The sequence below is a fragment of the Lampris incognitus genome, chromosome 11 (genome assembly GCF_029633865.1).
Source record: "Lampris incognitus isolate fLamInc1 chromosome 11, fLamInc1.hap2, whole genome shotgun sequence".
In the NCBI taxonomy this organism is placed as follows: Eukaryota; Metazoa; Chordata; class Actinopteri; order Lampriformes; family Lampridae; genus Lampris; species Lampris incognitus.
Window position 1 is genome coordinate 23688322 of NC_079221.1, and position 14438 is coordinate 23702759.

The 14438-nt window shown below is 40.6% G+C and overlaps 1 protein-coding gene across 8 annotated transcripts in view; it reads left to right on the plus strand.

Moving 5' to 3' along the window:
• clasp1a (cytoplasmic linker associated protein 1a) overlaps positions 1 to 14438 on the plus strand; it is a 155813-nt gene that overhangs the window by 121367 nt on the left and 20008 nt on the right. For 2 of the 8 annotated variants that reach the window (XM_056289164.1, XM_056289163.1), the window contains 10 exons: positions 342 to 445; positions 1646 to 1669; positions 2455 to 2699; positions 2997 to 3060; positions 3311 to 3313; positions 6520 to 6683; positions 7168 to 7246; positions 10671 to 10814; positions 13269 to 13418; positions 13699 to 13805. In XM_056289164.1, coding sequence (XP_056145139.1) covers positions 342 to 445; positions 1646 to 1669; positions 2455 to 2699; positions 2997 to 3060; positions 3311 to 3313; positions 6520 to 6683; positions 7168 to 7246; positions 10671 to 10814; positions 13269 to 13418; positions 13699 to 13805 — 1084 coding nt within the window. Of the gene's footprint in view, positions 1 to 341; positions 446 to 1645; positions 1673 to 2454; positions 2700 to 2996; positions 3061 to 3310; positions 3314 to 6519; positions 6684 to 7167; positions 7247 to 10670; positions 10815 to 13268; positions 13419 to 13698; positions 13806 to 14438 lie in introns of all 8 variants that reach the window. The other 6 variants (XM_056289165.1, XM_056289161.1, XM_056289159.1 and 3 more) reach the window with 4 other exon arrangements.

Genomic DNA, 14438 nt, shown 5'->3' on the forward strand with positions numbered 1-14438 from the left:
ATGTCTGTGCTTTTTCTCAAGGGCTTAAATTTTCCTCTGATCCTCTGTTTGGACTTTAAATTGACAGTATATTTTTTGGTAGTTTGCTTGTGGTGGTTGGAGACCTAAGTATGTTTTCCTTTCTAGTATTCTTTACCTCCATCCATTTATATGCCTGCTTATATTGTAATGTATTTAGATGTGTCTTAAATGAGGCAGTGGTAAAGCCATTTTACATGGTTGTCTAGAAGAGTGGCCTTTCCCCTTGGCGTCTGAAGGTAAGTTTCTGTGGACAGCATTCCTTGGTATCGAAACTCAACACACTCCCTCTCTACACCTTGTCTTCCCACATTCTCCTCTAGATCGCTATGGTTTGATCCATCAGGCCAGAATCTCGGCATCTGTCAACGCTATGAGGGTCCTCAACACTGGCACGGAAGTGGAGGCTGCAGTTGCTGATGCTCTGGTAGGTCACTGGAGCTGCACCTCTGGGTTTAGTGATCTGTCTGTCTTTCTCTCTGATTATCTAGCTGTCTGTCTGCCAGTCTATCTTTCTATGTAGCTATGTTTAACTCTATCCTCTTGTTCATTTATTCATCTGTCTGTCAGCTTATGTGTGAATTAATCAATCTGTCTTTCTATGTGATGGGGAGGGTCCTCATTAAAGGACTTACCAGCCATTTCAGTAATGTACACTACATCTTGATGACATCACATGGTACCGTTGTAGAATTATGTTGCTTGGCTTTGGGAAAGAGTTCGCTGTGTCCACAATTGTTGGTTGAACTGTTGCCAACTGAAAAGGGAATCCCTTGATTTAGGGTTGATAATTTTTCTTAATTTTTAATTTGTCTGAATACATGTCTTTATTATTGAGCTCAGCTTCTCACAAGTTTTTCCTTTGTCAGAAACAGGGAGTGAAAGTGTCAGTTAGAATGGCACAAGTGTAGTAAATATACACACACACACACACACATATTATATATATATATAATATACTATATACTATATATACACCTGTTGTCTTACGGGTCAAAAAGACCCATAACAACGTTTAACAGCAGAGAAAAGACTGATATTTTTTTCAACCTGAAATTTGATGACTTTTCCTAGAGTGACCCCAACATTAGAGAAAGTGAAACATTGTTTTTGTTCATATTTCCATGAAAGCTGTACACCACTAGGGCACTACGATTGTCTTAGGGTTGTATTTGACCCTAAGACATGTTTGGGTCATGTTTGACCCTATAAAAACAGGTGGTGTCCACTGATTAAATGCAGTCTTTCCCACTGTGAAGAGGGAAAACCCAGATAGTCAAAAAGTTTGTGATGAATGACAGGTTATTTCTTCGTGCAAAATAGATTTGGGGTTTAGAATTAAATTAAGTTGCTTTAATTTAGAGGTTTGATGAAGGACGGTCATAAATTACCCTTAAGACAAGGGCAGTATACAGAATATGTGGACAACACAAGGGTTAAATTTTTTTTTTTTCATAATAGACCATAGATTTTGTCTTCCTATAAATTAGCTGAAAGGGGAAATGTTTTTTCCAAATGCTTTGTGTTCCTTGTATTCCCCTAAAGGATTGAACTCGTTGACTGTTTTGCCCCTTTAAAGCCTCCCCTTTCTCCTCTTTCCCTCTTGGTTTGTCTGTTACCGCCTCAGCTCTTAGGAGACTCCAGGAATAAGGTAGTTGTTCAGTTTCCATACCATTTATGTATCCATGCTGTCACAAACTAATGGACATTATAATGAATGAGAACATTCACAGACATTATAATGGACATTACAAAAAAAAAATGCTGCAGCAGCTCTGCTCATATTGACTGGCAGTTTCCAAATGCTTGTAGAATCCTCCTTTTTTTTTTCTTTTACCTTGAATGTTGTTCATTTGCATTACATCCCTCATGTGCTTGTCTAAGTTCCTCCCAACAGGGAATTCGTTCCATTTTTGCTTTGTTATTATTGTGTTGGACATCATTGTCATGATGCTAATTAACATATGTAACTATTTCTTCAATAAGATATCTTGATATTTCATCCATACTGAGTGGAAATGTGTTTCATTAGTTTTGTAAGTTTTCATCCGTTTTAATGCATTCAGATTGAAGACTTTTGCTTACATATTGGATTGTTACACACTGCATTGCTTGACTGGCTTTTGATATTCAGCTTAAAAAAATAGTGTTGAACCAACAAATTTTGTTTTAATTTTTTTTGTGTGAAATTAAACACGTTATCTAAACATACGTTTATCATACCCTCACATGAATGCAATAAATCAAAAGTGACTTCAAACCAGGAGAACAAATGAACTTACATGATTCAGTGGAGTAAGCTGCATGGTACAGCTGGTGGCCTTGTAGAGCACTTTGCATGACAGCCATCAGATCTGCCCTTGTGTACGTATCAATAAAGCCCCCCTTGCTGTCAAATCAACCCTCCATTCCTTCGTATTGTCCCTCCATCCCCAGAGGAAGCCGCTGAGAAGGAGGTACGAGTCGCCGGGGATGTACTCGGACGACGATGCCAACAGTGACGCTTCCAGCGCTTGCTCGGAGCGCTCCTACGGCTCCAGGAACGGAGGCATCCCACACTACCTGCGCCAGACAGAGGATGTAGCGGAGGTCCTGAACCATTGTGCCAGTTCCAACTGGTCAGAGAGGAAGGAAGGTCTGCTGGGGCTACAGAACCTCCTCAAGAGCCAAAGAATACTTAGGTGGGACTGGGCTAAATAAGCTCTGTTCTACCCCTTTTCTGCTTTCCTGTACTTTGTTGACTGTGAAATGATCAGAGGACAAGGCATTCAGGTCACTGCTTGTTTGTTTGAATCTGGCAAGCAACCTTTACTGCATGTCTTCTGTCCTCTCTTCTCACCCTACTTTTCCTGCCTGTCTTCACCACCTTGTCTGATTAGAATTTAAAAAAAGCCAAAATAATCTCAAAAATTTAGCATAGTAAACAAAAGCCTGAAACTGATGTGAGACATTGTTGTCTGTATTTTTTTCTCTTGCAGTCGTGTGGAATTGAAGAGACTGTGTGAGATTTTCACAAGGATGTTTGCAGATCCACATAGCAAGGTATGACTCCTAGCCGATGAATTAATTGCAGCGAAAGATATATAACAATTAGTTATCCCTTTAGTGTACGACTAATATAGAAAGGGCATGATTTTCCTAATACAATATGAAGTGATTATTAGAATGATGTTATGTTTGTGATGATACCTTTAGAGCCTCCTATTCAAACTACTTCTCTGCAGTGATTTTGTTCAAAACTAACCAAGTGTCTCTTGTTGCATGTTCTGCCTTGGTGTGGATTAAACAACAGAGAGTAAGTTTTCTTTTCAATATCAATTAATCTAAGATGTTGATTAACATATTAAGTCATCCACCTCTGGGCAGGGGTTGCTATTTTATAATCAACTCCGTCACTGTGACAGACTGGGTTATGAAAATTCCATCAGTCTATTTTTGCCTCAAATTTGTTTCCTTGTTTACCGATTATTATTATCTCCGCCAGGCGGTAGCCTGGGGGGGGGGTATTGTGCTTGGTCGTGTGTCTGTCTGTCTGTTTGTGTGTGTATCTGTCTGCAGCTAATCTCGCATACTACTGGGCCTATCAGCCTAATATTTTTGTGCACAATCGCGACTGCATGATCAAGAACGTCTCGTGGTTGTGACGAGTACCACCGCTCCCTCTCCTCATTCACTCTCTAGCTCGGTCAACCAGTGCTGCTCTCTGTCGCTGTTTGATCTAAGTTAACTGTAGATGTGAGTCAGTTGACTTACATTCGGCAGCAACAGTGCCAAAACATTATGTATTCGGGTATAAACACTCAATGGTAGGGAAAGTGCTCAACAAATAAGGAGCAAAATAATCCAGTGAGTCAAGTGAATTCTTTGAGACAGTACAAGCCTGTTTCATGCCATAAGCAATCATCAGCTGTCCATCATCAGGACAGCCGATGATTGTTTATGGCATGAAACAGAGTTCTGTCCTTGGGCCACCAGGATTTTGATGGTAATTTGAAAATCAGTTAGCAAATGATCCAATCATTCCTTGTGCTGTCCTAAGTTGTGCACGTTTTTCCAGAGGGGTAAAAGATTGACCACACTAACCCTACAATTCAGATTCAGACAACTTTATTTACCCCAGAAGGGCAACTCAGTTTTACAATCTATCCAGACCATACACAAACTCACAGACAAGTTGCAATCATCAGTATGTCAGGACAATAGACAGATCAGTACATGGGCAAGCGATGCATACTGTCACCCTCATCTGGCCTTGATGCAGACTCCCACAAGGACCAGGCGAAGGATACAAATTCACACAAGTTAAAAGTATAGAATGAATAAATAAATATATGAAGCATCCTAAGATGCATTGCTTCATTTACTGAGAACTGGGAAGTTCTCAGTAAAATTATTGAAAAGATAGTTTACAAACATTTACACTATTACTTATCCACTAATAATGTCTATGATGGTTTATAATGCTCTAACCGGCCTGGCACCAAATTATATTTCCAACATGCTTGTCACCTATGAGCCATTCAGGTCTCTTAGTCCTCTGGCACTGGACTTTTTTAATCTAATTTAATTTAATGTAATTTAATTTGATTTAATTACTAAAGCAGAGTTTATTGAAAAGTTACCTTTATCTGATCCTTTGAAAACAGTTCGAATTGCTCCTTTCTCAACAGTCTCGAGAGTCCTGCAGATGAAGATCAGGAATGTATAGTGTAGAATGTATTTTCTCCATAGACAACATTGAATAAAACCTTAGAAAAGCCAACATGCTTTTTAAAAGATCTTTAATAGACTCTGTATCTTACCACTGTAAAGTCCTCCCGCCTTCTCACCTTTACTGCACAAGTGGACTATGCACATGCGCAGTGCAGATGTTCACGCAAAAACGACACCAAGAAGACCAACTTTTGCTGCTGAGATCACTGGATTTCCTGTCAACTGTGGAGGTGCCTCTTGCAGAGGTCCACCATTTTGTCTGCATCCAGGTCCATCTCGCCCGATCTGAGTCAACCGTAGAATTGAGTTGCACATGCACATGGTTGACTTAGATCGGGCAGCGACAGCGTCGAAATATTATGTATTCAGGTATAAGTCTTGAAAGTAAACGAGAAGTCCATCGTATTTCGCAAGTCAGCAAATTATTCACAGGAGAACTGGGGGACCCCTGGATGAACCAAAAATAATAACCTCTGTCTTTATCATAATATAATAAAGCTGGGAAACCTTCTACACTCACGCATGCATGACTCACATCTACAGTTGCCTCAGATTGGACAGTGATGTGATCAAAAGTTATATAAAAGAATTTTGATAATCCAAAATATGCAAATGTTATAAAGGAACAACTTCCTCTAGGTTGCAATCAAAACAGGAAGTGTTGCATATTTTTGTCGCTGCCCGGTCTGAGTCAGCCGTAGATATGAGTTGCGCATGCGCGAGTGTAAACGGTTTACCCGACTTTATTATTTTATGAAAATAAAGACAGGATTAGGGTAAGACCAAAATGGTTGCATAGCTAACCTTTTCTTTTTGGAAAGTGCAAATTCATATTAGATTGGTCTCATTCATTTTTATCAGGTAGATTTTTTTAGCTTGAGTGCTGCATATAAAAAAAAAGATTGTTTCTGTATTTTCCTGTTAAATCGACTTGGGCACTGCGCAAAAGTCTTATAATGTCAGGAAAAACACTGGTTTTTCTGTCCATGTGTGCGTGTATCTGTCCACTGCTAATCTCACATACTACCTGTTTTATACTGCAATTGAGTGTTAACTCCTCATCTAGTTTTTCGCCTAAGTCCAAACGCTGGCGAAGGGGAAGGGAAAATACACAGGCAGTGCCTCCGTATTTTCCCTTCTCCCAGTAGGTGAAAAAGGCTTGTTTGTCACCAAGTCCGATCACCGGAGAAGGGGAGATACACCTGACGAGATCTGCACTCTACTGAGTGCACTCTTCTAGTTCACTTTGCATTTGTGTATGTGTGGATTATAATGCGTAATGGCAATGCCACAATAGGCCTTACGGGAGCTGTGCTTGACAAAAATGTTAAAAGTTATGGAAAGATTAATATTAAAATTAATCAGTACAAAGATGTCAAGCAGGGACATGCATAAAATTCATGTATTGACATTACAGATTCACATAAAACACATCAGCCCAGCAATATTCACTTCTCACTTACATAAAATTCTCAGTGCAGTATTCACTCCACTCCAGTGTATCTACACCATTACTGACAGGAATACAAGTCAGAGTTTTCTGCAAAAGCCAACGAAGCCAATGCTTATGTTGATTGCATCAAAATGACTGATGGCATGTGGATTTATCTGTCAGCAGCTTAATGACTGAATAAGTGACAGATAAGTGACGGAAAGTTCTCAGTTAATGCAACCCCTGATCATAGGTAGTGACCTGAGTGGAACTGAACACAAAGATTTAATCAAATTTCTATTCAAAACAGGAAGTGCTGTCTTAAGTAAATCTCTTCATTGTATGGCTGTTTGCAGGTATTCAGCATGTTTCTGGAGACACTGGTAGACTTTATCACAGTGCACCGGGAGGACCTGCAGGACTGGCTGTTTGTCCTGCTCACCCAGCTGCTGAAGAAGATGGGGGCCGACTTGTTGGGATCTGTTCAGGCCAAAGTCCAGAAGGCTCTGGATGTCACAAGGTATGGGGGGAAATCCAGGAGGAGAGGGAAATGGGAGGGTTATCAGTTACTGTTTTTGTCAGAAAAGATGAATAGATGGGAGATGCTGTCTTTTGTGTTTGAATGGACTTTTCCTTTGACCTATTTAGTGAGCATAGAATGCAAACTTCCATAGTTGTTTGACACCCTGGCTGAGATTGTATTTAAAGAGATGTTGCTTGTAATCTGCTGATTTAATTTTTTTAGCCATATAAGTAAACTACCAAACATTCATCGGGTTTTAATGTCAGTATTCTTCAGCAACATTCAAATGTATGTGTATGTTGTTACACTGCAATATGACATTGAGAACAACAAAGTTATGACCATATTTTGATTGATGTCTAACTTTAACAGTGAGGAACACATCAATAAAAATTTCACCTATTTGAGACCTTACGCGGCAAATAAAACAGCATATGATTGTTGTTGTGATTTTGATCTGTTTCCTTTCTCTGACATGTAGGGAGTCCTTCCCATTTGACCAACAGTTCAACATTCTGATGAGGTTTATTGTGGACCAGACTCAAACTCCAAACCTCAAGGTATAGTACAGAGAGAGAGGCCCATTTTCACTTGGCATTTTGTCCAGCTTGTGCCCACATTGCATCTGGATGTGATTTATCTTCAATTTATTGTTATCAGTAATCTTTCACATATAGCAAGATAAAAATCCTATTTTATTCCTTCAGAACATTTTATCATGAAATGTGGTTATTCCTCTTCCTGAATGTAGCCTGCTAGAAACAACATATGAACTGGAGAAATGGCTTCATTTAAATTTTGTCAACTTGTTGCCACATTGCATCACAAACCACCTCCCAAGTTATGTCTGTATGTGTGTTCAATAATCCATATAAGAAAATCAAATAAAGTTGAATCAGTTGGACACAACGTTTATTGACAGAGAAATGTTTCAGCTCATCATCCGCCACCATGGTTTAAGTTTCCATTGCTATGCTGATGACTGCTGATGACACGTAGCTTTATGTCAACACTAGACCTTCCTCTCAGCTTGCCCCACAATCCCTTGTTAACTGCCTCCACCAAATAAAAATCTGGCTGTCATCAAATCTACTCAAGCTAAATACTAATAAGACTGAGCTTATGGTTGTGGCTTCCAAGGCACTGCACCGGAATATTGGGGATCTTCTCCTTGACATGGATGGCTGCCCCCATCTTCCCAGCCCCAGAAGTCCGCAACCTTGGTGTCATTCTGGACTCCACCCTCTCATTCCAGTCACACATCAAATCTGTCACCAACTCTGCTTTCTTTCACCTCAAAAACATCTCCAGACTCCGGCCATTTCTCTGAGACTCCGTGGCAGAGATCCATGCCTTCATCACCTCCTGTCTGGATTATTGCAATGGAGTCCTGTCAGGGGTACCTAGAAAAGCCCTAGACAGGTTTCAGTATGTGCAGAATCCAGCTGCCAGGGTGCTCACCAGCACCAAGCCCTGGCAACACATCACTCCCATCCTTGGTCACTGGCTCCAGGTCAAATCCCGCATTTCTTATAAAATCCTCTTCATCACCTATAAATCCCTCCATATCCATAACCCCCGTACCTATCAGACCTCCTCAACCCCTATATTCCATCCCGGAATCTGCGGTCCACAGACAGAGGCCTGCTTTCCATCCCCCACACCAGCCTGCGGACTTTGGAAGATAGAAGATAGAGCTTTTAGTGTGGCAGCCTCCACCCTTTGAAACTCTATTCCAGCAATGATCCACAATGCTGCTTCTTTGGACAATTTCAAAATACTACTCAAAACCTACTAAGGCCTATGGTCTGTAGTCTTTTGATTTTTGTTTTTTGTTTTTTTGTTCTTATCTAGTGTGAAGTGTGCTTGGCTTCCTCGAAAGGCGCTATACAAAACTAAGTTGTTGTTGTTGTTCATCTAAATGACCTCTTCAGTCTCAACTGACTGCAGATATCCCCACCCTTATAAACAATACAGTTGCATAGCGACCGATAATAATGATCGGTTTCTTATGCAAATTGCAGTGAGCATTAACCAGAGTTTCAATGGCAATGTGCACTATTCACATAGGATTTGGGAATGGTTACAATCACAGCATTTTAAGATGGCAACAGATGTACTCTTAGGCCTCCCCCAGGTTCAGGGATGGTCGTTCCCTCTTCACATAGATGACCTCTTTGACTTTCCGTTCAAACCAGCATTCCTCCATATCAAGGGTGTGCACATCCTCATCCTTGAAAGAGTGGCCACTGGCCTGTTGTTGGGTATAGACTGTGGAGTCCTGGCCTGACATGTTAACTCCTCTATGTTGTGCCATCATCCTCTTGGCCAGCGTCTGTTTGGTTTCCCTGATGTACAAGTCATGGCAATCCTCCCCGCACTTAACAAAATACACTATAATGCTCTGTTTGTGCCGGGGGACCCAATTCTTGGGGTGGACCAATTTCTGGCGCAGCGTGCTTTGAAAGCAACTTAGACACGATTTTTGGAAAATATGTATCTCAACTGTTATGACAATCCTGCCACATATGGAATTACCACTGGTTTATGCTTAGGTAGCTGTTGTCCTCCTCCTCTCTTCGATTGGCTGGTGCACTGTTTGGGCACCTTCCTGGCTTTGACAAATGCCCAGTTAGGATAACCACTCTTAACCAGGGCCTGTTTAATGTGGGATTTCTCCCCTTTCCCGGCTGCTGTCGGTGGGGATGTTGTCAGCTTGGTGGTACGGTGTCCTGATGACTCCTAGGTTGTGCACCAGTGGTGAACAGTGGTGATTCCATCTGTGGTGGGATTGTCAGAACAGTTGAGACAGATATTTTCCAAACACCGTTCTCAATTGCTTTTAAACCCCAAAACACGCTGCACCAGAAATCGATCCACCCCAAGAATCGGGTCCCCTGGCACAAACAGAGCAATATAGTGTACACCTTTAAGTGCAGGGAGGATTGCCATGACTTGTACATTGGGGAAACGAAACAAGACGCTGGCCAAGAGCATGGCACAACACAGAAGAGCTAATGCATTAGGCCAGGACTCCACAGTCTGCACCCATCTACAGGCCAGTGGTCACTCTTTCAAGGATGAGGATGTGCACATCTTTGATAGGGAGAAACACTGGTTTCCTCTGTGAATAGTACACATTGCCATTGAAACTCTAGTTAATGCTTATGGCAATTTGCAGATGAAACCGATAGTTGTTTTTGGTTGTTATGCCACCCTATAAGGGTGGGGATACCTGCAGTCAGTGGAGCCTGAAGAGATCACTTATGCCCCTATTCCACTGCATGGTACCGGCTCGACTCAACTCAGCTCTACTCACTTTTTTTGGTTTTCCATTGGGCAAAAGTTAGGGATAGTGCCTGGTACCAGGTACCTTTTTTGATACCACCACTTGATACCAAGTGAGCTGAGCCGATACTGAAAGGTGACATGAAAATACCACGATAAATAAATAAATGAAATGAAATAAATAAAATATAAATATAAACAAATGTAAATATATGTATTTATATTTATTTAAAAAACAACTAGTCACCACACCCACAAATGACCAGCGGGGCTTCCCCGCGAGGGGATACTATCTGCAGTGGAAAACAAAATTCCAAAAAGTAAAGCAAGTAGAGTCAAATAGAGTAGAGTCGAGCTGAGCCAGTACCATGCAGTAGAAAAGGGGCATTAGATAAGTGTTGAAACGTTTCTTTCTCAATAAACGTTGGGTCCAGATGAACTGATTCAACTTTATTTGACCTCCCAAATTAGTTTAAGTAATTAGAATTACAATCTTTCTCCAATGACTCCCAAGTGCATTTTCACTTGAATTGGTGTGCTTGTAAGCTTGATTCAGTCACTATCCTACAACATCCAAATCTTGGTTTAATGCCAGATGTAAATAAGGTGCAAAGAGATTGATTTTGATGTATCTTGCTTGTGAAATAAAGGATCATAGCTGTATCACTGAGTACTGTGTATCTACTACCTCTGCAGGTAAAGGTTGCTATTCTGAAGTACATTGAGTCTCTGGCTCGGCAAATGGACCCCACTGACTTTGTCAACTCGAGTGAGACGCGCCTGGCTGTGTCCCGCATCATAACCTGGACAACTGAACCCAAAAGCTCTGATGTTAGGAAGGTAGGCAGACTCTCAGTATTGGCCCCGCTGTCAGTGTATGTTCACGCAAAATCTTTGGGACCTCTGTTACCTTATTTAATATTAATCATGGAAATCTGTTTTTACATTTCCAAAATCAGCTTATGAGCTTAATCCTTACATAAGTTATGTTTGACCCAGGTCTTTGGTATTTATGTGGGACTAATAAATTAGGAGCTAAATTCAGTGCAAATTAGATAGATGCTTTATCTTTGGGAATTAATCTATATTCATAACGCATATAAATGTGACAAAGAAGTATTAATTTAGTTTGTTTCTTCACCTGTTTGTGGAATTCACATTCAGCCTGGGTTGATCTCAGATGTATACTAGATGTCAAAATATGGTCTTTCTCATTATAGCAATCAAAAAAATGTGAATGTGTATCAAATTCTTTTCAAAATAAGTTTTAGGCAAAATGGGGTCTAATACATTGTTCGATATGTGCCCGAGTCTCTCTTTCACAGTACTAAGCTCATACAACAACTAAATGCCTTAAGACCTGGTTGTTGTGAACGCTATATAAAAAGTGTGAAATATGGAGATAAATTGATAATTTATCACATTATTTTACTTTCAGAAAGGATTCCTGATCCATGAACAATAAGATATTTTGCTTTTTCCATTGATCATTCATCTTTGTATATCTCCACAGTGTTTTGTCCTCAGTTGAAATCCTCAGGCTGCAGTGTTTGTTTAGCAACAGTTGTAAACTTTGATAATAGACCCACTCTGCCTAGGATGGCCTTGGGTGGCTGGGTTGTAATCTTCCCCTTGTCAGATACACGTCATATGTTCTTTCTGTCCCGTTCTGTTTGTTTTTCCACCGCTGTTCCCCCAAATAAAGTCCTCACCTAGTCTCAAATCAAGACCTGAATCCTAGGCACACAAAAAAAGTATATATAAATACGTGTTTTAACATATATATAGTTGCCCTGCTGAAAGTGAACCGTCATTTTAGTTACTATTCATAAGTGTGAATTTAGCCTGTTTTAGAACGTGGTACATGCCACACTGATTTGTGCCAAATTGCTATGAAAGCTTGGTATCCCATCCATATCTGATGGAAAAGGACCTGTAACATGTTTTAATACCCATTCTGCCTTGCTACTATACCCCAGACCCTTCATAACTGGGTGAGCGACGAGCTAGCAGGCAGGTCCAGCACTGCAGCCCTACTTTCCACCGAGGGCAACCAAGAAGAAAGGTGTAAGCAGGTAGACAGCCAATCACTGCACATGCCAAGCACGCTATGCCCTGCCCACCTGCCAAGCCTGGCCAATGGCTAACTACCACCTCAGGATTGTGAAAAAATGGAGTTTGGCATGTCTTACTCACCTTTATCTTGTACAATCCAGCTGTTTTGCTGTAATAACATAGGTATCAGTTTATGCCTTGAAAATTAGTTCCTGAAGAAGTGGCTTATTCTGTCACATGGCCTTAAAAGAATTATGCTAACCCTGAGAATGTTGCATTGTATGAATGGAGTTGAACAGTAGAACAGTGCCATCGCTCAACATTGATATGAATGCTGTTTCTCTACCACAGAGTACCTAACACATTTTGTCTGTGCGGACTCACATTCTGTCATCGACTTGCATGTTATAACATTTTCGTTCTATTAAAAGCGTCAGAGCGAGTCATTAAGACTCCAGATTTTATCAGAATTGTAGAAATCCTAGCCAGGCTTATTGTCAGAAAAGTTTGAATCTTCCCACTAAAAATAGGAGAAAATATGGGATTACATGATATGAAAATATAACAAAATACATTGTTGCCTGAAATTGCAAACATTTCAAATACTGGTTCACTAAATGCATCTGAAAAGACCCCTTTACGAAGTTCTAACACAATTTCTTTCAATCTTCTTTGAATAAGAGTACAATAAAACACGCTGTCAAGCAGTCATGTTGTTGCGATGGTTTCAGAAGCACTTTGACAATTAAGTGTTCATAAAAACTTTTAACATAGGCTTTGTTTACTATGTTTCTACTTATAACCCAATCCTAATCTTTGTCATGTAATTCTAAATGGCAAATCTTTTTGTAAAATCTCTTTAAAAAAAGCAAACAATTGAAAACATATTTATTGATAATAATTATAGCTGTAGCTTTGGTTAATCCCCCCCCCATAACACAAATAAACTTTCATTGGTCCTTACTATTGCTTAGTAAATTTCTGGACCAGTGGAAAACTGCCTAGAGAAACAGTGATAACACTTTGTTCTGAGTGCCTCTGGAGTTATGGCGACCATATGACCCTCTCGACTCTGTTGTATTCTAATACATGTTCACAGTATGTTGGGAACCAGGATGACCTATGACCTTTTCCACTCCTTTCTGTCCTAATGCTCATCCAGAGTATGTCTGGAACCAGAGAGATCATATGATCTTCTCCACTCCTTTAACTTTATCTGATATGTTGTCATTCCCCTAGGCAGCCCAGGTGGTTCTGATCTCCCTTTTTGAGCTCAACACCCCAGAGTTCACAATGCTGCTGGGAGCCCTGCCAAAGACCTTCCAGGATGGAGCAACCAAACTGCTGCACAGCCACCTCAAGAACTCCAGCAATACCAGCAGCAATGTGGTACATGGAGTGATACTGATAATTTCTTGGTTTGATCTTAGTCGGGGATACTGCTGTTGATATGGAAGTATCTGATCACTCCACAGCCTATGTGAGGATCTTTTTTTAAACTGTTAAGATGAGAGTAACAAAAAATCCAGAGGAGATGTTCAGGCATTGTCAGGCTTTGCCTCCGTTTACTGGATACATGTGAGCGTCAGTTGTGTTAACCCACTGGTTGTATGTAAACAGCTGCATGTTTTGTAGCAGCAGTCATCATGTATTTATCCTTTCCTACAAGGGCTCTCCGAGCAACACTATTGGCCGGACTCCACCGCGCCACACCCCCAGCAGGACCAGTCCCCTCACCTCCCCCACCAACTGCTCCCATGGAGGTCTTTCTCCAAGGTAACCATCTGTCTCACACACTCCTCCTGTAAAACTCTGCTATTAATGCATGGCTGTAGTCGAATCCTAATGATAATTGCCTGCTTTCTAGATGGGTGACTTGTATTTTGTAGACTGACTGGTATTTTGTAGACTAACTGAAGACATGCACTTACCTTAAGTGACAGACCTTATTGGTTTGAATGTGGTGGTGAATGAGTTGCTCAGATATCAGAGGATTCTTAGCTTGTCTGGCCATCCAGCTTTGGTCGTAATTGAAAAATGTTGTTTGTGTATATGTAAAGTTTTTCTTATCAAATAACAGTTTGTGTCTCTGCAGGGTCAAATTGAAAAGCAGGCATGTCACAATTTAAACATAGTGCATTCCTATATCATACAGAGCATCCTAATGCTTACCCACACCAGAAAATGTGGCTGATTAGTGTGATTTTCTTTTTTCTGTCTGTTCAATTTGGCCAGACAGTAGTGTGGTGTCTCCAAGCTTTTTATTGTTATTCGATAAAATATCTGCAGAGCACTCTCTCAGAGTGAGCAGCTCATTCAATTAAACATGTGCTTATCTAGAAGCAGAAACCCGGAATCACAGCTAAAGCCGATCTAGATCTTATCCAACAGTGATAACCCTAACTTAAT